Below are 21,045 nucleotides of genomic sequence, written 5' to 3'. Positions count from 1 at the left end.
TATGGATATTCTACTATCAGTTTTTGTTACCTATACCTCGCACTACAATTTTCATGCAATCGGACTGTAAAACGTTTATACCATCTTACCAACATCCATGTAGTATAAAGCCTCATCTACACGGGTAGATGAGGCGGCAATGTAGATGAGGCTTAACAGCACTTGGCAATTATACAGCCAGATTGCATGAAAATTGTATGGTGTGTGGCCACCTTAACCCCCTCCTCCCACCTAACACCAACCTGTGTACATAGGGGTTCTCAGTGCCCAAATTAACGGTTTTGCATGTGACAGAAAGATAAACAGGGGGAGGTAATGTGAGGTAAGGGTCCTTTCACACCACGTCAGTTGCGTCATAAAACTCCCAATGGACAATATCCTAGCATTGCAATGCAATTATATTCCTATGGGACTATTACCTCTAGTGTGGTGGGAACAACACAGTAACACACTGCATGCAGCGAGTTAACAGGGCAATGCGAAGTTTACAGTGGGAGTGAGGTATACTTCTGTAGTACTGTATGCCTCTCTGTATGTCTGTACTGCAGCAATACCACATGGCTTTTTAGCTCTGTTGCATTGCAATTTTAAATGCAATTTAGGGCTCTTTTCCACTGCACAGCTGAATCGCAAAATCGCAAATCGCTAGGGATTTTTAAATTGCTATCACTTTCTGGAGCGATTTTAAGAGGGATAATGCAATGCAAATGAAAAATCGCAATCGCATAACAAAAAAAAAACAAAAACCCTGGCATCTGTGATTTGTGATTGCGATGGCTAGTGGAAAAGGGCCCTTACAGTGTAAGAGGGCCCTAACAGAATAGTGAAAAACTACAAAAAAAAAAGTTATGTAATAGCTTGCCAAGTGTAATAAACATCAAAAAAGGATTCCAGATAGCAAGCTGGGCAAGACCAAAGCTTGCTCTAAGATTCAACACTTATAATAAAATACTACAGTCACACACAATTAAAAACAGCTGTGTTCATATAAATTTACAAGTACAATTACAGATAGGAAACCTCACTAAACTGTTGCAAAACAAAGTGCACAAGCTGGTTGATAATAAAGCCTCTATTAACTACGGTAAATATTATCCACAATTTAGATGCAAATTAATAATTCTCATGCAGGCAAAAGAAACCAGTGGGATAATCCTGTAGATGGTGATTAGATGCAACCCATCAAAAAGTCACAGTGCTAAACACAGATCACTCAACTGAATCCATCCAGACTTCAACCATTTCCATAAATGAGATCACGCAATGTGGCATAAATGGAAGACAACACAACATTTACACATTCGGCTCAATTACTGAACATCACTTGCGTAACAGACCTGGAATAAAATTAGCTGTATTGCTCAAAAAAATGACCAAAAAAAAAAAAAAAAAGTCCAGGGTCTCCCTTTCAGAGAGAGTATTTGTAAGTCAGTACAGTGTTTGACGTCAGGACGTGTGCTGAATTTCAGTGTGCACAGTCAGGTGATACATGTAACCCGAATCAGGTAAAAAGGGCGCAGAAGCCCTGATGGAAAAAATGGTGCAACCATTATAAAAGCTGCGATTAGCGGCAAAAAAAGACAGAAATTTGGGCGCTTACTAGGCACAGAAATTTACCGTTATGCTCGCAAATCGCTGCTGTTAGAATGTGGCTAAGAAGTTACATTTGGGCTCACGGAGGCGCCTAATTACTGGTAAACAGTAAATTTCAGCAGCTGGGGGCGCTTAATAGAATTATGGGTGCTGGGGGTTTGCAGAAATTCAAAGTGTGGTATTGCATAGCGATTCTTTGTATCTGATATTTATTGTGCTTGCCGGTAATTGGGAGGCCAAATTGGTTGGCTGGAACACAGCTTGAGCTGCGGTCTAACCAGATAGGAAAATGTGTGGGAGATCTAGTGGCCAAAAAGATTACAATAAAAACATTTAAATATATAATTCCTGTCCTTTTAACAAACCCATTAATTCATTCATTCATTAAGTCATTGGCAGGATTTAAAAGACAATATATAAAATGTTACTTTAAGGACTTGGCTTTTAAAATATGTATGCTAGGAGGTTGAACTGGTGTTATTTTTGCAAATAAGGGCTTACATTGAGAACCCAAAAACATAAAATGGAAAAAAGTTCACCTCTATTTCCAAATAGAATAATGCTATTCATTGTAGTAGGGACATCATTTAAACGGTGTATTAAGCGGGACAAAATTGCAAATAAAATGTCTTTTAAATTACAGTAGAGTGTTTTATTTTAAAACTATATTAGCTGAAAACTGAGAAAAGTATTTTTATTCACTGCAAATTGCATATAAAATAAAATTCTCAGCAAAAAAGTACCACCCAAAGTAAGTAATTTTTTGGCGAAAAAAACAATGTATAGATCATTTAGGTGTGGTAAGTAGTGATAATGTTATTGCCGAAAGAATGGACACAGCGCTGAAATGTGAAAATTGCTCTGGTGTTTAAGTGGAAAAACTCAGCGGCGGGGTTATATTTTTTTTCCAGTTTTCTGTACAAAGTGTAAATACCTGTATAGCACAAAAAAACTTGGTGAATAATAGACTGTTTTGTATTAAACTTGCTTTTACCGTGCCTGCCTCAGGAGGCAAAACACCTGCTACTCATCCCCTCACAGAGCTTAGACGATTCCTGATCTGTAGGGTAGTTTTCATGTGATCTGGGCATGACTGTGGGTTCGCAAATATGACCGTTGTATGAGTAAAGGGAAGGTAAGAAAACTATAAAGACAGAGGGGAGAGGCTGGGATATTTTTAATCATATGCCAGACCGTAGTTCTGCTACTGAACAGCCGTACTCAAGCAGCCACAGTACAGCCGCACTGGTTCACAAAGGGGAGCACAGCCCCTTGAACTGTCAGTACTCTGTACTAGTCTTTCCTCTACCTAGGTAAGTATCCAAATTTTTTTCTTTGGGAGCCCACAGGTGTACTTGGGCTGATCCACACTGGCTGCATTTCAGCTTAAAAATGCATTTCTCAAACACCTGAAGCAAAAAATAAAAAAAATAAAAAATAAAAAAATAAAAATCGACAACAGATTTTTAAAACCTCAAATGCAGAAAAGATAACAGCCAGTGTGGATTAGCCCTAATAGTGGTTTTGTATTGACATACAAATGTATGCAATATAAAAAAATATTTATTTCTATGTTTATGGCTACAAACCCAAAAACAAAAGCATGCAGTTATTTTCAAATAACTCTGAAAAAAGGGACATCGTTCTGTTTTTGTTTAATAAATAATACGATGGCCCATCTGTTCTCAGCAGCTGTATGAGCAGTGGCAGTGCACCAAAAGATCCGGATGATAGTGGCAGCTCTCTAAGGACCAAAAGGCTTCCAACACTTGGCTGCAGGAACAAAATACTAAAGGTCCCAATGGAAGTCATAGCCATACAGCTCATTCAAACTTAAAACACGAACTCCACTTGCCTTCACTAGTAGAGCCTGGTACAAACGCTAAAAACAGGGAACACCAAGAGACCCAATAGTGTAATACGTACTGGATAAGGTGGCAATAAATTCGTATTGCTAGATACTCACAAGTTAGGGTCACCAGCAGGCAACCACTTTAAAGGCAGGTGGGGAGATTATCCTGACCCCACTCGGGATTAAGAAGTCGCTCTCTGTAGACAGGAAAAAAGGGTAGCAACCCTCCACCAAGGGTGAACTTGAAATTGTATATAAGGAACAGAGGCACCAAAAGTATAAAATTAGATTAAATGAGCTTAAAATCCAACTTAATTGGCAAAAATGGAGGAAGTGGTGGTCTTACCTCCCTCAAGCAGACACGACAATGACTGCGATTCAAACAAGCACTTATTAGAAACTCCCAAAAAACTGCAACGCGTATCGCAGGCTCAATCCCGCTTCATCAGGCAATACAGGGAGGAGTATCAAGCGATCTGCACAAGGCTCCAAGTTGAGCGCTTAACTTGAATCCTTGTGCAGATCGCTTGATACTCGTTGCAATTTTTTTGGGAGTTTCTAATAAATGTGTTTGATTGTCTGGTACAAACGCTGCAATTTTCACTTCAGATCCTATCACACATATATACATACATACATACATACATACATACATACATACACTACTGACTACCAGGGACTGATTCCAGTTTAAAAAACTAGCTCTTTCTCAATTTGAAAAGCTAGAATAGTGTGATCAAAATAATGAATGACTCTCTTTCAATGTGTATGTATTTTATCTTTTTTTTTTTTAGAACGATAGCCAATCTGAAAAAATTATCGGATATCTGACCAGAATTTGAGGGGAAAAAAAATAAATGCTTTTATGGCTGTATGCTACCTTTCTTCTATATCCAATTGATGCCAGACCTGAATATCCATGTGTCAGCAATTTACAGAAATACGGTGCAGTAGATAACCGTGGAAAGTAACATATGGCGAGCAGCTACTATCCACAGAGATGTGCATGCATAGGGCAGGCTCCAGCACACCATCTGTGCCAATGGCTGCTTGCAATTGCCCAGCAGAGCACCCAGAGCAGGTGACAGTCTGTAAATGCAGCATTGTCAGCAGCTCATGTGCACACAGCTGTACTGTGGTCTGGTATGACCTCGGTGAGATCCACATAGTTTTGATACTCAAATTCTAAACATCCACACAGAACTCATAGGAAAGTATCATTTCAAGAATGCGCCACTGTCCGACCTCACAAGTATTTTCAGGGGTCAGTGTATCATCCAGCTAAAAAGCTTAATTAACAACATGTTCAGTAGGAATGCAGAAAGCAAATTTCCAAATAATGGCAAAACACATCTAACAGGATGGTAATCATTAGGTCAGTACATGTCAGATTAGTTCAGGCTGGTTACACGTAACAGGTTGTGTTTCAGACGCATATGTTTCTAACAGGCTACAGGACCACTTGAGTTTTGCAGTGTTCCTAAAGCCGGCTACACAAGTCCAATTTTGATTGACCAATCACTTACCAATTTTACCATGTAGTATAAGGCCTGTTTCATACTATAAACTGGCACAGCCAAAAACAAGCCTTCAGGTAATACCGTGCTACTACACCGTTTTCCCTGCCTGGCATCCGGCCAAGCAGAAACTGATGCTAGTTTGTAGTCGGGTATGTGAAAGTGCGCGGACGCATATTGTAAACATAGGCTTTCGCGCATGCACATTGCAACGTCTCTCTAAGAGATTTTAAATCTCTGCGTCGCTGTAGACTTGCATGACTTCCAGTCCGATGCAGAGTGACACAAGCAAGCACGATAACGTAGTTTCGGAAGAGCGTCAGGTTGAGGACTTTCGGCCCACTGCACCGTGACACAGGTAATGTGATTTTCCCCCATAGGTTTTCATTGGAATGCAGTAGCAGTGTGTCAATTTGATGCACTGCCCCAGTGTGAAAGAGGCCCAAGGGTTTACCTACACAATCTGCTCATAGTATCTGTTCACCTGCATACTACATGGAGGTGGTAAAATTGGTCAGAGATTGGCCAATCATGATTGAAAGTGTGTACCAGGCTTTAACCTGTGAGGACATTAGAAAATCCCACCCAAAGTCGGTCAGCCAAAAAATAGTAAGGGTTGTCTCCCACATTTCCATCATCATCTCTATCTTGCAGATCTGATTATGCAGATCAGACTCCATTCATCAAATATCTTGAGTTTCTTTTCCTAAATCTTGGTTTATACTCCAGTCCCAATACCTGGTGTCTAGAGGTCTCCCTTTATTTTACCATACAGTGCGACTGGTGTCCCCTCCCTTCCCCATAAGCTTCTTTTCCCTGGTGTCTAGAGGTTGTCTGACCTCCCTTCCCACGTCCCCTTGGACGCATACATGTAAAAAGGCGACTGGAAAAAAGGGATTACTGGATTGCCGTTAATAGCCAATTGATAGAATTACTGATATTCTACTACTTCATTCCCATAGTAAAATATTGATAATCTTTACCGATATGTTATTATGACCTAATCTAACCCTACTCTCACACAGAACCTTACTTCTACCGATGCCTAACCCTTAATCCCAACTCTACGGATTCCTAACACTTAACCCTTGGCTACTCCAGTGTGAAGCAAGCACCCAGGAAAGGAATAGTTGATGTGCCCAGACTCTGTATCTTTACACTCCAATACTCCAGCTGACAATCCACAACAGAGTCGGCTACATCAAATTGTATTAAAGCTCTTATTTTCATCACAGCAGTATGATGAGCAATCTATAACAACTTTCTCAAGCCGTTCAGCATCACATTTGATGTGATGCTGAACAGCTTGAGAAAGTGATTACAGATAGCTCATCATATTGCTGTGATGAAAATAAGAGCTTTTATACAATTTGATGTAGCTGACTATTGTGGATTGAACATTTAACCCTTAGGCCCCGTTTACACTTAAACAGTTGGTACTCGTTTTTTCCTTCTTCTCCACAGCAGTGCATTATGAAAAATATTTCAGTTAAAACGCGTTAAGTGTGAAAGGTGCCATAGGAAAACTAGGGACTTTGAAAATCAGTTGACATTTCAGTTATAACTTGAGAGCAATTGATTAAGTGTAAACGGGGCCTAAGGGCTGGTTCAGACGGACGCTTGCAGAGCGTTTACAGCCAGCATTCGGGGCTTGGCGTTAAACGCTCCCATTCAAGTGAAGGGAGCGTTTGTACCAAGCTTTCAAGCGAGTTTGCACAAACGTGCCGTTCGGGTCCCGATTTTCCCTGGCGTTCAAGGAGCCCCTGGAAGCTACATGTAGCTTCCAGGGGCGGTTAACCGCGACGGCTAATGTCCCTCTAGGGGAAGAAAAAATGCGACCGCATCCGAACGCAACACGAACGCTGCTGAAAGCCCGCAACACCAACGAACGCGACGCCTTCAAACGTCCGTCTGAACCAGCCCTTACACTGGTGCCTAACCAGCTTCTTGCCTGCTATTTATAGCCGCAGTTTGCACAGTGGGTAGCCCCAGTGCGTGCTATTTTATTGGTAATCCAAATGTCACTTTCTTGCAACCAATATTTGCCACAGCCTGGAGCGCTCAAATTTGTCATCAATGCTGCTAATCGCAGCCTCGCTTGGGCACCCATCATTGCCGCTAATTGCTTTCTCTGTTGTCCATATTTCCCTGCTCTGCTACTAATCGCAGTTTTTCTTAATGTGTCCTATGACAGTGCCTTTTTTCCATATTGCGGCTCATGCTCAATTTCCTGTTCCGCCCTTGCAGAGTGTACTGCAGTGGAGGTGGTGGAAATGTCTCTTACACAATCTGGGGCTGGACAAACTGGACACGCTGCATGCCCTAGTCTTCCTTCAAGTAAGATCTGGCCTCTAGTGTTTTCTCACTAAACACTAGAGGTCAAATCTGATCCGAATAAAGACAAGACTAAGTCGCGCGCAGTGTGGCTGGCTCTGGATCCCTCCCTGATGTGTTGACTAGAGATCAGGAGTGGGGAATTAACTCGGGCGAGCCCACTGTTCTCTACGCGTCCCTATGCCTCCTGCTGGAAGTTGCACTGAAGTGCGCAGTACAGTAGCCTTGCAATGTGTCGGAACAGCACTCTGCCTTGAACGGTCATCCAAGGGATCAAGGCCCAATGCCAGAAGGGGACATTTCTCATGCGAGTGTATGCCCTTAAATTTGGACCTTAACACTGAATGACCAGGATTCTGCTACCCGCCCCCTGGTTGAGAAGACCCACGATTTCCTTTCCCCAGCCCCTCAACACTTCTAGGTCACAAGAACACGCCTAACCTAAGCACCAAGAAAGGCCTTTCAAAGAGATTTGTTGGGTTCTGTCAGCTGGAGTTCCATTGACTAGACTAGTGTCTTCTATAGGGCCAGCCCTTTTGTAGAGTATTCTGGGAGAAGGCATGTTGCACACATCACTTGCCTTTCTCTTGGCTCTATTGGAATAGGTGCATGTCACTAATATTTCTTCCATTCTTTACTCATAGGAAAGAGTAAGACTATGGCACACATAGTCCGCTCAGCGGATCGTTCAGGAACAGCCTTATCAGTCCGCCGACAGTGCGCACGCACACACTCACTACTGTCTGCTGAAAACCTGCCCAGCGGGAGGTGCCGACGGACTCGTCGTTGGCTGCTGTCGTGCGCGTGTACGCACCTTTAGGGAATTCAATGGCAAGCCTAATGAATTAACCAGTGGAAAAAAACATTTTAGGAGCAGACAAATATATCAATTAGGTAGTGTATACAATGTGTTACTAATACATTATCAAAACAAAAGAACTGTTTAAACAGCAGAGATAGACAAATAATATGTGTGGGTTTAATGTACAATAGGACTGTTTACATTAAAGCTCTAATGTATGAAAGTAGATAAATTGTGTATTTTTTCACGGTTTTCCCTATTTTCATTTTAAAATGCATATAAAATTAGGTAATTACTGAAAACAACCATCAGCCACAAAAAGCCTAATTTGTCCTAAAAAAAAAAAAAATATATAGATCATTTAGTGGTGATAGTCGTTGATAAAGTTATTGCCAAAGTAATCAGAACTGAGCTGTGAAAATGACCAGGGACGCAAAGCGGTTAAAGGTGAAAGGTGACAAGTTTGGAGCTTAGGGTTGTGTCTGTCTGAATTAAATGTAAGAAGTAGGTTTAGTAGAGGATAAAAAAGGGAATCAAATGCATATTACATTTCTGGATGGAATGACCTGGGCTAAGGGTTAAAATACATTGGTGCAAAAAGAAAAGGAACTAAAAAATACAAGGTCTTTAAACCCATCAACTTACAGCATTTATAATATTTCCATAAAAACAGATGCTCTAAAGCTCCTATCTTGCTAATAAATACTTGAATGAATGTTCTGTTTTCTGAAGAGGAACTATTTCTTTTAGTCCAGACTTCTCCTTCAGCTTCATACCCAGATGCTGTACATGCTATCCCACGGTTTTTGCATAGCTTTTCCAGGTGCAAGGTCCTGGGAATGGGGGAAGCCATCAGCAGTGTCACTTATGCAATTAGCCCCAAGAGAGTCTGCTCTCACAACCAACCAAGTAACACCTGGCTGGATGTGTATGACTACATATCTACAAGCTGTTAATTCAATGGGATCATCAGGGAATGAAGATGAAGGCGCATATTGTGAACGGCCAGTGAATTTAAGCAGCTGCTGTCTGTAGGAGTTCACAGTTACACAGGAAAAACTTGTTCACAGTCAGACCCCTGACTATTTAGAAAAGTCTGGACAAAAAAAAAAAAAAAAAAAAAAAAAAGAAAAAAAATCAAAAATTTCAGCAACAGCTAAGAGCTGGTGTTCTTCGAAATGGTCAACAGCTATCATTCCGTTGTTAGAAGCAGACTCGTGCCTTTTCATGTGAACTGGTAAAGAGTAGGATTCATTAGCCAGTTCACTGCGCAGCTACTTCAAGGGCTAGAAGCAGCGCTCAGGCATTTACTTTTACATGCCTGTCATAAAAATGATCCACCCAACAGCATTATTATGTATTTATATAGTAGAACATCTTCTAATGAATTGTACAGAGTTCAATACAGACACTAGAAGATAACTGCAACAATACATAAGCAGTTCATACCTACAACAATGGGAGCATTCAGCAATATAGAATGTAAGCACATACATAAATATAAGTATCATAGGACAGCAACAAAATGTCAATATAAAAACAATAAATATTCTGTTATGGACTTTAACAATGTTCCCAGGCTAGAGTCATATGCAGTCATGTTGATGTTGCCATCTTAAATGCTTGTTCATAATTGTTTAAGCCAACAGACTGTTAGTTGACAGTGAAAGCTTATTTGACTTGACTGGGCTACATGTACTGTTTTGTGGGGAAGGGTAGAGGGAGAAGAAAGTAAGATGGAGAGGTAAGAGAAGAAACAGATTCAGGAGCACAAAAGAGATAGTCAACTTTGCAGTGGGCAAAGAAGAATAAGCAACTTCAGTATCAAGGCATTTTTTGGCTCACCGTCACAAATGTCACTCAGTTACGGTGGTTTGTAGTTGAAAGTGTACCCAGGTTACCTAGGGGAGGTGGTAGGGAAAAAACGACTTCTACAATGTGAAGCTAAATAGATCAGCAAATTCAATTGTGTTCACCCCAAGGGGCTTAATGAGAACCTGAGTCTCAAATGTTTCCTCCGATTGTTCTCTCTTTTAGGTTCAATCATGATTGCTTCAGAATGTTGGAATTGAATGCATCGAGACGGGTCAAGAATATATCAAGACTGGTATTGTTCATTACCATATAGAAACTTACATTTTAGGGCTATGAACTCCTCAGTACCTGCTGGGGTAGACACAATGCTGTGTAGTTCCCCAGAAATGGACTTTTGTAACAAATCTGTTGAATGTACTATATATATATTATATATAGATATATATATATATATATAGATAGATAGATAGATAGATAGATAGATAGATAGATAGATAGATAGATAGATAGATAGATAGATAGATAGATAGATAGATAGATAGATAATGCAATGGATGCAGTTATTGGAAAATTTTGTCTACCATGTGACCAGAAGTATGGTCAGGTGGTTTCCTGTGAGTGGGGTATTTAAGTGTCACTGGTGTAGGGTGGGGTACACCTGAGGAAGGGCTACACCTAAAACATGTTGTGTGCCTCTGTATGCTGATAATACAGTTGTTTGCTGAGCCATTGGTGTGCCGTCTACATTTTGCACTGGTGTTGCAGGAGTGGTGTACCTGCAGGAGGTATGCACCGGCATCAGGTCTAACGGTTAAGCCAGTGAGGTGGGTGAAGTGTGGACCAATAGTTTAGATGAAGAAAGGAGATCCTTGAGGTACAAAGCAGTCAGCTAAACCTGACCAGCTTGGTTGAATGTTTATCGGCATTATGAAAGGCTCAGAAAGGGGTGATTGATTACAAGCAGAAGGCTGAAATGATCATGAATGACCATTTTGCCTGTAACTTTTATCTCTGTATGCCATGCCTCCTGAGGAAGCTGGAACTGTGGCGGTGAAACATGTAGAGGCTCTACATCCTTCCTGCTGGATTCCGCTGTGCCTTCTCTCCCTGAGCTACTGCTTGCTGCCCCTCCAGCCCTCTGATGTATTGCATACAGGAGCTAACTCAGCCGGGACTACTATTTGGCTATTCCCATTGGATCAACCATCACCACCAGGAGTCAACGCTGTTGCCCTACTGCTGTTTGCTGGGGTACTGACCCTGTGCCATGATCATTGGTGCTGTGGAGGTAATATCTGCTTGGATCGGTGGGTGAGCAACTGTTGCCAATATATGCATGCATGCTTGCAAGCTCTGCATTACTTTGCTTCCTGGCTGTTCATCACTGTTGGATACAAATTGAACTGGCTCTTGCAATCCCTCCTGAATGGCTGCTGCTTAAATATACTTTTCTTGCTTGCTGCTACTACTCAATACATTGAATTTGAACTAAACTGGCTATGCATTGTGATCCATCTGTTTCAGCTCATCAATGAGAATGTGGCACTATGCAATGGACCCATACTGAGGCTGTGATTGGTTTCAACCTATTTATTATTAAGCTGATTCCATCAAATTTGATCAATGTTGCTACAGCTGGACTCGCTTCCTTGATGATCAATCAAGTTAGCGTTTCAGGTTTTTTTGACAATTAATCCAATCGTTCCTTCAATTGGCATTATGTGTATGTGGCGGAAGTGGGTTGGTTGAGGTAGAGGGTTGGGAAGTGGTTATTGGGTTATGGATGCATATGTACACCAGCATTTTAATAATTTATGCTGCTTATATGCATTTTTTGTATTGAATAAAGTATAATATATATATATATATATATATATATATATATATATATATATATATATATATATATATATATATATATATATATATATATATATATATATATATATATATATATATATATATATATATATATTATGTATTATTTATTGTATTTATAAAGTGCTAACATATTACATATAGTTTTTTTGTTGCATTTATTGGTGCGTATACCCCACTTTTCTACCTTTCTCACTGGTTAATAATTATCTCTGTATGTACTTTAACCTACCAAAGAAGACAAGGAGGGTTCTTTTACACTATCTGCAGTACTGTTTGTAACAGCACTGATTTGCAAGGACATAAGACACGGTTCATGCCATGTGTTCTCATACACTGCAGTATTCACTCAGATAAATAGGGCCAGCGGTACAACATGCAGCAGTACAGGTGGTGGGCATTACAGTATAATACATGTTGTGCAGAATAACTTGTGCAGAATAATGCAGCTCATAATCAGAAGCAATAAGAATCCCATTCTGGATTTGGTAAAAGCTGGAGCCAAGTTTGCAAGACTAACAATATAGTTCAACTAAGAGAATGTACAACACAAGCAAAAAATAAACACCACCATTATCACATGAACACCAATATAAACAGAAAAAACAAACCATGGAAAGAAAACAATACAAAACAAAAAACAACTTAGTAGTGTAGTACCAGTGATAGTAGTGATAATACCACTTAACATTTTCGCTCCAACTGCGCATTTTTTAATCATCATCTAGTTTTATATAGCATGGACATTTTTTCCTAGTGCTTTATGCTGTGAATACACAGTACGTTTCTGTATCGTGTATCAAGCCACTGGCTCTATTACGGCGCGTCCCAGCTCATCTCGAGTCCCGCTCGTCCTCACTGGCGGCTTCTTATCTTCCGCTTCGTTTATTCTATTGTCCTGCCAGCCGGTATCTAGCGCATAATCGATACGGCGGGGTATCGGACACGTCGGAAATTATCAATCGAGCCATCAGCGGAAGGAAGGCGTTTCAGGTTCCCTAGGGGAGATCTAATTAACATGTATAAAATACATCAGAGGGAAATACAGCAGCTTGGCAGATGAGCTTTTTGTCCTAAGGCTTGTAGAAAGGACAAGGGGACATGATCTGCGCATGGATGTAAAAGGGGTTTTCCATTTATTTAGGAAGGGTTTCTTTAGAGTTCCTAAAATGTGGACTATTTACCACAGGAAGTGACAAATGCTATATCTGTATTTAAAAGATGTTTGGATGCTTTCCTTGCTTTTACAAATACTACCGGTAGTGAATTTTCCCCCTTTAAAAAGGGAACTGCACACCCTCCCCCCGATCACAGTAATTGGCTGACTGGGGAGGGAGGGAGAGGGAAACATTTAAAAAAAAAATACAGAAATGTAATACAAATTTTTTTTTTATAAAAATAAACACACCTGGGGGCGATCAGACCTCACCAAAAGAGAACTCTGTTGGTGGGAAGAAAGAAAGGAAGGGAGGAATCACTTCTGTGCTGAGTTGTGTGGCCCTGCAGCTAACCCTTAAAGCTGCAGTGTCCTATTTCTGTAAAAATGGCCTGGTCTTTAAGGGGGTTCAACAACACGGTCCTCAAGTGGTTAACATTTAAAATTTCAATAGAACCCATTGATTTTACATGAGGAGAACGAAAGCACCTGCTAGACCTACCGGTAGCGGTGTTTCTGTCCTGAAGCTGGGACACGTCCTTAGGAGTTTGGGCATGCCCAGACACCTGTTGAAACACACAGAAAAAAAGGATTAAAAGCTCCCGCCCTCCCTCTAACCTCAGTGCATAAAAAAGTAAACGACCGGAACACCAGGAAAGAAGAGAGGAGCGAAGCACCTCCTAGTGACCCCTAAACAATTGGCCCCAAGAAAAGTGCGAAGAAAAAAGGGTAGGGTAGCGGACAGTGTCCCAGCTTCAGGACAGAAACACCGCTACCGGTAGGTCTAGCAGGTGCTTTCTCCATCCCTCAGCTGGGACACGTCCTTAGGAGTGATACAAAAGTAATTAACCCACCTAGGGAGGGACTACAGCTTGGAGCACTTTCCTGCCAAACGACAAATCCTGTTGCGACAGTACATCCACTCTATAGTGTTTGACGAAGGTGGAAGGACTTGCCCAGGTCGCCGCCTGACATATCTGCTGAACCGTAGCCCCCGCTCTTTCAGCCCAAGACGTGGAAATGGAACGGGTTGAATGTGCCTTAATATTGTCTGGTGGAGTGGAGTCAGAAATCTTGTAGGCTAATGAGATAACCTCACATAACCATTTAGCCATGGTTTGTCTCGAAGCATGCTGTCCCTTATTTTTTGATCCGTACAAAATAAATAAATGAGAGGTTTTCCTAAACTCTCTTGTTCTTGTCAAATAAGCTAATATAGCTCTCCTGACATCCAGACAATGAAATTCAGACTCCCTGGCACAAGAAGGCTTATCACAAAACGAAGGAAGCACAATATTTTGTGACCTGTGGAATTCCGAAGAGACTTTCGGTAAATAATTAGGATCTAAACGTAGGACAACCTTGTCCGGAAAAATAGTCAAAAAAGGATCCTTAATGGATAAAGCTTGAAGATCACCTAGTCTTCTAGCTGACGTAATTGCAACTAAAAAAATCACTTTCAGCGTCAAAAATTTTAGCTCGATTTCATCGATGGGTTCAAATGGAGGTCTGGTCAAAATATTGAGAACTAAAGATAGATCCCATTGCGGTACTATTTTTTGCTTGATAGGCGTGGATTTCTGAATAGCCCGAAAAAAATCTTTGATTAGCCTTTCTTGTGCCAAGGGTCTATCTAGCAAAATAGACAATGCCGAACACTGTACCCTCAGCGTACTTAGAGATAAATTCATCTCCAGCCCACTCTGAAAAAAATCCAGAATAGTCCCAATCTCGGTCTGTACCCTATTATGAGAAACACCCCATGACCCAAAAACCTTCCATACTTTCCTATATATTTTGTGAGTAATGGGTTTTCTACACTTCAGCAGGGTATCTATCACCTTATCTGATACCCCTTTGTTTCTTAGCACTAACCTCTCAGGATCCATGCTGCCAGCTTGAACAACTCTGGCTTGGGGTGCAATAAAGGACCCTGTCGCAGAAGATCTGACCTCAGAGGAAGTGGTAACGGCGACTGACCCGACAGACTCAAGAGAGTGGCAAACCACCCCCTCTTGGGCCAAAGAGGCGCTATCAGTATTACACAAGCTTTCTCCTTCTGTACTTTGTCTAAAACTCGCGGGATTAGGTTCAGGGGCGGAAATGCGTAACCTAGATTGAATGTCCATGGTACTGAAAGCGCATCCAATCCCAGAGAGCTTGAACTGCTGTGGAGAGAGAAAAATTGAGGAATCTTTGCATTGTTTGGGGAAGCGAACAGATCTATTTCTGGAATGCCCAATTTCTCTGTTATCCAAAGAAACACTTCTTGATTCAGTTCCCACTCTGCTTGATCGAGCTCGTAGCGGCTCAAATAGTCCGCCTCCACATTCAGCGCTCCTTTTATGTGAATTGCTTCGACTGACAGCAGATTTGTCTCTGCCCAACCGAAAATCTCTGTTGCCAGAAGAGACAGACTCGGGGATCGGGTGCCCCCCTGTTTGTTGAGATACGCAATCGCGGAAATGTTGTCGGAAAATAGTAGAACGTGTTTGTTCCGAATCAAAACTTGGAAGGCAAAAAACGCCTCCAAAACTGCTCGAAGCTTCTTGAGATTGGATGAACTTCTTGCCAGCCTCTTGGACCAGGTTCCTTGAACCTGGTGACCTAATACAGTAGCACCCTAACCCCAGGCACTTGCATCCGTGTGGATTCTCACTGGGTCTTCTTGTCTCCACACTCTGCCCTTTACCAGATTGGAGGCATCCAGCCACCAATGGAAACTTTGTTTTACCTGACCCGGGATCTGAACTACCTGTTCTAATGATTCCTGAGTATTGTCCCAGATTGTTAACCATCTCTGTAGACTTCGACCGTGAAATTGTGCCCACGTGACTGCTGGAAGTGTTGCCGTTATTAATCCCAATACTTTCATTATGGCTCTGATGGACGTTTCCTGAGACAGTAAAAGATCTCTCAACTCTGACTGTAACTTCTCTATCTTCCCTGATGGCAGAAAAATCCTGCCCCTGACAGAATCGATCACATATCCCAAAAATACAATTGTTTGGGTTGGTGCTAGATGAGATTTTGGATAATTGATGATCCACCCTAATTGCATTAGAGTCTGAATCACCCGATCTCTGTGCTGGATTAGAGTCTCCTGAGTTTTGGCAAAAAATAGGTCGTCTAAGTAGGGAATTATTTGTATCCCCTGTAGTCTTAGAAATTTCATGATCTCTGCCAAAACCTTCGTAAAAATCCGGGGAGCGGTTGCAATCCCGAAAGGAAGTGCCTGGAATTGATAATGAAGACACCGGTCCTTCATCTGAACCGCGAATCTTAGATATTTTTGGTGTGACCGGGCAATCGGGACGTGTAAATATGCGTCCTGTAAATCTATTGATACGAAGTATTCCTCTCCCTGAAGAAGAGATTTTACCGACGCTATGTTCTCCATTCTGAACTTCATGTACGTTAAGTAGGGATTTAGGGATTTCAGATTCAGAATGAATCTGAAATCCCCCGTGTTTTTTGTTACCAAAAACACATGGGAATAATATCCCTGAAACTCCTCTATTGGAGGAACCGACACAATCACTTTTTTTAAAATTAACTTTGTAATCTCCGAAAAAAGCCCGTTTGCCTTGCTCAAATCCTGAGGAAGGTTGTTCACATAGACCCTGGGGGGAGGGGGGGGGGACAAAAAATTGTGGACGGTACCCGTCCTGTATAATTTTCAAAATAAAAGGATCTGGATTTATCTGACACCATTGGGACACGAAATAAAGAAGCCTTCCCCCCACTGGCCGCGAGTCACTTCCTTTCTTTGGGGTTGCTGGGTTTTGCGAGTGCAAAACCCCCTTTCCCTTTGCCTGCTGGAAAGGACCATTTCCTGTGCTGAGTTTGAGATTCGGATTGGTCCTGCCCTGGCCTTTTGAAAATACTTTGTTTCTTAAATTGAAAATTCTTACGCTTAGTAGGGAATGGCTTCCCTTTCTCTGCCGACCTGGAAAGTACATTTTCCAATTCACTTCCAAAGAGTAGATTCCCTTCAAATGGGACTGAACATAATTTGTTTTTGGAAGTTAAATCCCCATCCCATGCTTTGAGCCAGACCGCTCTTCTGGCAGAATTGACAAGAGCCGTAGTACGAGCGGAAATTCTAATAATTTCAACCGCTGCGTCTGCCAAAAAAGCCACCGATCTCAAAAACCACCAGGAGTGATTTCACGTAAGTACTTAAGGCTTTACCGGAAGTCACGTGTGATACTAAATTTTCCATCCAAATTTTTAAATTTCTGGAAATACAAGTAGCGGCCACACTAGGCAAAAAAGCAAAAGAAGCAGATTCCCATGCTTTTTTTAGAAGCAAATCAATTCTTTTATCCAAAGCATCCTTGAGAACCCCCGCGTCCTCAAAGGAGAGGTCCGCATTTTTTGAGTGCTTGGATAAAGAAGTGTCGATTTTAGGACATTTAACAAATTTATCCATATCTGATTGAGCAAATGGGTATTTCCTTTTTGCCGATTTAGGTATAAATAACCGCCGCTCCGGCTCCTGCCATTGCGATGTAATAATATCCTTAAGGGATTGGTGGAAAGGAAACACACTCTCCCAGTTTGCTGAGCCAAACCAGAATAAACTTGATCCTGGACCGAAAGTTCCCTTTGGATTTCCGGAATCTGTTCGGTAGTGTAGACCGCTTTAAGTAAATCGTTAATTTCATCAGTATTAAACAAAAATCTTGCTGGTTTTTTTAACTCTTCATCTGACTCCTCATCAGATTGAAGAGTTTCCCCCTCCTCTAAATCGGACCAAGTTTCCCTGTCCTCTAACTCTTCCACTTCTCCCTCTTCCTCTCCCTCCGGAAATCCCAAACATATCACCCGGAGCCAGAGGAGGAATTGCCGGGGGTTCGCCATCAGACAACCCGACAACGTTAGTAGGGGGAACGGAATCAATAGGGACCACTGGTGCAGAGGAAGGACCAGCAACAGGGGTCTCGGCAGAGACCGACAAAATAGAGTCTTTAAATTTCCCCAAAGTGTCAGTCATGTCTTTCTTTACAGAACGCATTACATTTTTAAAAATAGCAGATGATTCTGAAGCAATAACTGCATTGATACAACCCTGACACAGACTTTTAGCATAACTGGAAGATAGCTTAGTCTGACACTGGCAACATTTCCTAGACCTAGCCTTCTCACTAGAACTACCAGATTTAAACTCCACTCTGGCCTAGAGAGAAAGCAAGGAAAAAACATACAAAAAAACAGGAACCCTTATTAGTATTCACACTGTTATATAAGGTTTTTCCTTCTGGGAGATAGCACTCCCACTCACCCCACCATCAGTTTGCAGTTTGGTTCCTGATGTGGCTGAGGAAGATGCTGCCGCTGCCCCTGAGGCTGGCGCTGCTGCTGCCCTTGTGGATGGCGCTGCTGCTGCCCCTGTGGCTGGCGCTGGCGCTGCCCCTGTGGCTGGCGTTGCCGAGGCGGCCGACGCGGACATGGTGGACGCACTTGCGGACTCCATCTTCCACCATGCGGGATCCCTGGCGTCCTTTTATCCGCAACCGGAAGTGCAGTAACGCGTCACTTCCGGTGCGACGACTCCTCCTCTCGAGCTCTGCGCCTTTGCCATCAGTTGAAAAGGCCGGCCAGTCTAGCCGCACGGGAGGAAGGAAGCTGGACAGCCCTATTCCACCCGAGGGCGTCTAGTGCAATAGCGGCAGAGGCACCTTCTTCCCCCGATGTCCGACAAGCTTCTTCCCGGCCTACACAGGTACCTCTGCCCGTGACAACTCACCCTCTGGTGAGAAAAAGAAAAAAACAAACTGGAGCTACTTTTCCGTGTGCTTCCGGGCGGAAACACAAAAACAACTGAGGTCAGAGGGAGGGCGGGAGCTTTTAATCCTTTTTTTCTGTGTGTTTCAACAGGTGTCTGGGCGTGCCCAAACTCCTAAGGACGTGTCCCAGCTGAGGGATGGAGAAAGCAAGTTTGTCCTAAACACTTCATGCTCTTAACAGAGTCATGCTGCTAAGCAGGGCTCCACACATTATGACTGCACCACATTCAGGCACTCTGTATTGTAACAGGATCATATAGGGGATCATGCCTCTACACATGATCAATGCACACACAATGCCTTGTATGCTTGGTAAGCCATGATGTCATGCTAATTGCTGTTACTACCGCTTAAGTTTCCAGATATCCTAGATGGATACGGTTTAAAGCAAACTAGGGCCACTTATGTGCTCACATTAAATGTATGGACAGATATAAGGAGTTATGCTTAGGAGATGCCTGCTCTATTTTTTTTTATTTTTTTGTGGCCTGTGGGTCTTGAATTCATGTTCTAAATCTGTCATGAGTACATCAATACCGCTTGGTTGCCATGAACTTTAAGGTTTCTACTTTTGCTTTTATTACATCCATGGTCAATGTTAACATCATATAGAAAATGGAGAGATGTACCTTGATATCAGTTATTTACTTAAAATGATTGAAATGCATTGTTTTTGATCATTCTTAAAAATGGGATGATATCCAAATATATAAAAAAAAAAAAAAAATTAAGGTGGTCATACTGTACCTCAGAAGGGAGTATAGGAAGATGGGGATTGGAGGGTGGGGAACTGCAAACTGGGGTTAGTTTGAGGGACAGGGATTGTATGTATGTACATACATACATACATACATACATACATACATACATACATACATACATACATACATACATACATACATACATACATACATACATATATATATATATATATATATATATATATAAAAAAATGCTCTCACAGCTTGCAAATGGGTAACGACAATTTAAAGTGCAATTAAATGCTTTGTTTTTTACATTTTGGCTTGGTTTTGAACAGCATAAAGAAAACATGCAGTAAACAGTGGGATGTGGGGGGATGGGTGGAAAAACAAGGGGTGGGGGAGAGCGCACTCAGGTTGTCATTCAATAAAAATGGCCAGCCGGCCGTGGAATATTCTCACCTGGATCTGTGGCTGATTGTCCCATACGGGGTGGCCAGCAGAAAGGCTTTGTCCCACTTGGACCGGGGACCAAGTCTTGGCAGAAGTCCTCCTCCACAAGGCGTGAAGACGATAGCCTCCTTCAGAGCTGTAGTAGCAGGCTGCTGTTCTGGTATGTTTTCCACCTAGCCTGAGTGCTGTGATGCCACTATAGGCGGCTGCACTGTCAGGCAGTCGTGGGTGGATTAAGAAATTTGAGTTTAAGCGATTTGCCAGTGCAAGTGTATGCAAGTAGGAAATAGACGGCGGCTGCCGTGTGAATCAAAAGTAAAAACTTTTATTGTAGCTAAGCAACGAGTTTCAGAGGGCTCAACCCTCTTTCATCAGGCTAAAATGTTACTATTTTGATTTCCTTTTATTGCCATTTGTGGATAATGGCTGTGGAGATTCTTTTACTGCTGTCATATCATAGGCGCAGTAAGTTATTAACAAATCCCTCCAACAGCCACAAAGACCAAAAAACACAAGCCAAACCATTGCAAAATTTACCTACACAGTCAAAAGCTTACAATTTGTTGGGATTTCATTTATAGACTTCATTACGCCATGTTAATAAGTATGTGTGTACAGCTTTAAAGAAGTTCATATACCTTTAGTTAAAAGTGTAACTTAAGTTATGCAGATGAGGTAAAATTTAGATGAGTTCCCTTAGGCCTAGTTTCCAACCATGTGATATTTGGCAGTTTTCTAGAGAGGAAAAAAACAACGTATTTTTCGTATGCTGCACTACATAGCATCCAAATCTTGCATAATGATGCTCAATGGCTGCACATAAAGTGTATGGAAAAATTATTTTAAAAATCAGCATTAGTTTAATCTTTCTGGGATAAAATTGGCATCCAAATTCTCACTGGTAAAAGGCAAGCCTGTATTGGAAACGAGGCCTAAGTGTCTCCTGGACAAGGGAAGAAAGTCTTACCTGGAAATCAGATGGGCTGCTGCTAATCTGGTTTACATTTGGCAGAGAGCCACTGTAGTACTGAACTCGGGATTGTGCCAGTCGCAACTGTTGCAGCTTCTGGAACTGAACCTGAAAAGTCAAAAGAAGAATGTGGTTACAGGACGTCTGTGAGATGAGAAAAAGCAAGAGAGCCCAGCTACAAT

At 41.9% G+C, this 21,045-nt stretch overlaps 1 protein-coding gene across 2 annotated transcripts in view; it reads right to left on the bottom strand.

Moving 5' to 3' along the window:
• Positions 1–21,045, bottom strand: part of CRTC3 (CREB regulated transcription coactivator 3) — a 193,276-nt gene that overhangs the window by 133,364 nt on the left and 38,867 nt on the right. For both annotated transcript variants that reach the window (XM_068275320.1, XM_068275322.1), the window contains exon 2: positions 20,861–20,971. In XM_068275320.1, coding sequence (XP_068131421.1) covers positions 20,861–20,971 — 111 coding nt within the window. The remainder of the gene's footprint in view (positions 1–20,860; positions 20,972–21,045) is intronic.

The sequence above is a fragment of the Hyperolius riggenbachi genome, chromosome 3, assembly GCF_040937935.1.
Source record: "Hyperolius riggenbachi isolate aHypRig1 chromosome 3, aHypRig1.pri, whole genome shotgun sequence".
Lineage (NCBI taxonomy): Eukaryota > Metazoa > Chordata > Amphibia > Anura > Hyperoliidae > Hyperolius > Hyperolius riggenbachi.
This window is presented reverse-complemented; position numbering and strand designations above follow the sequence as displayed.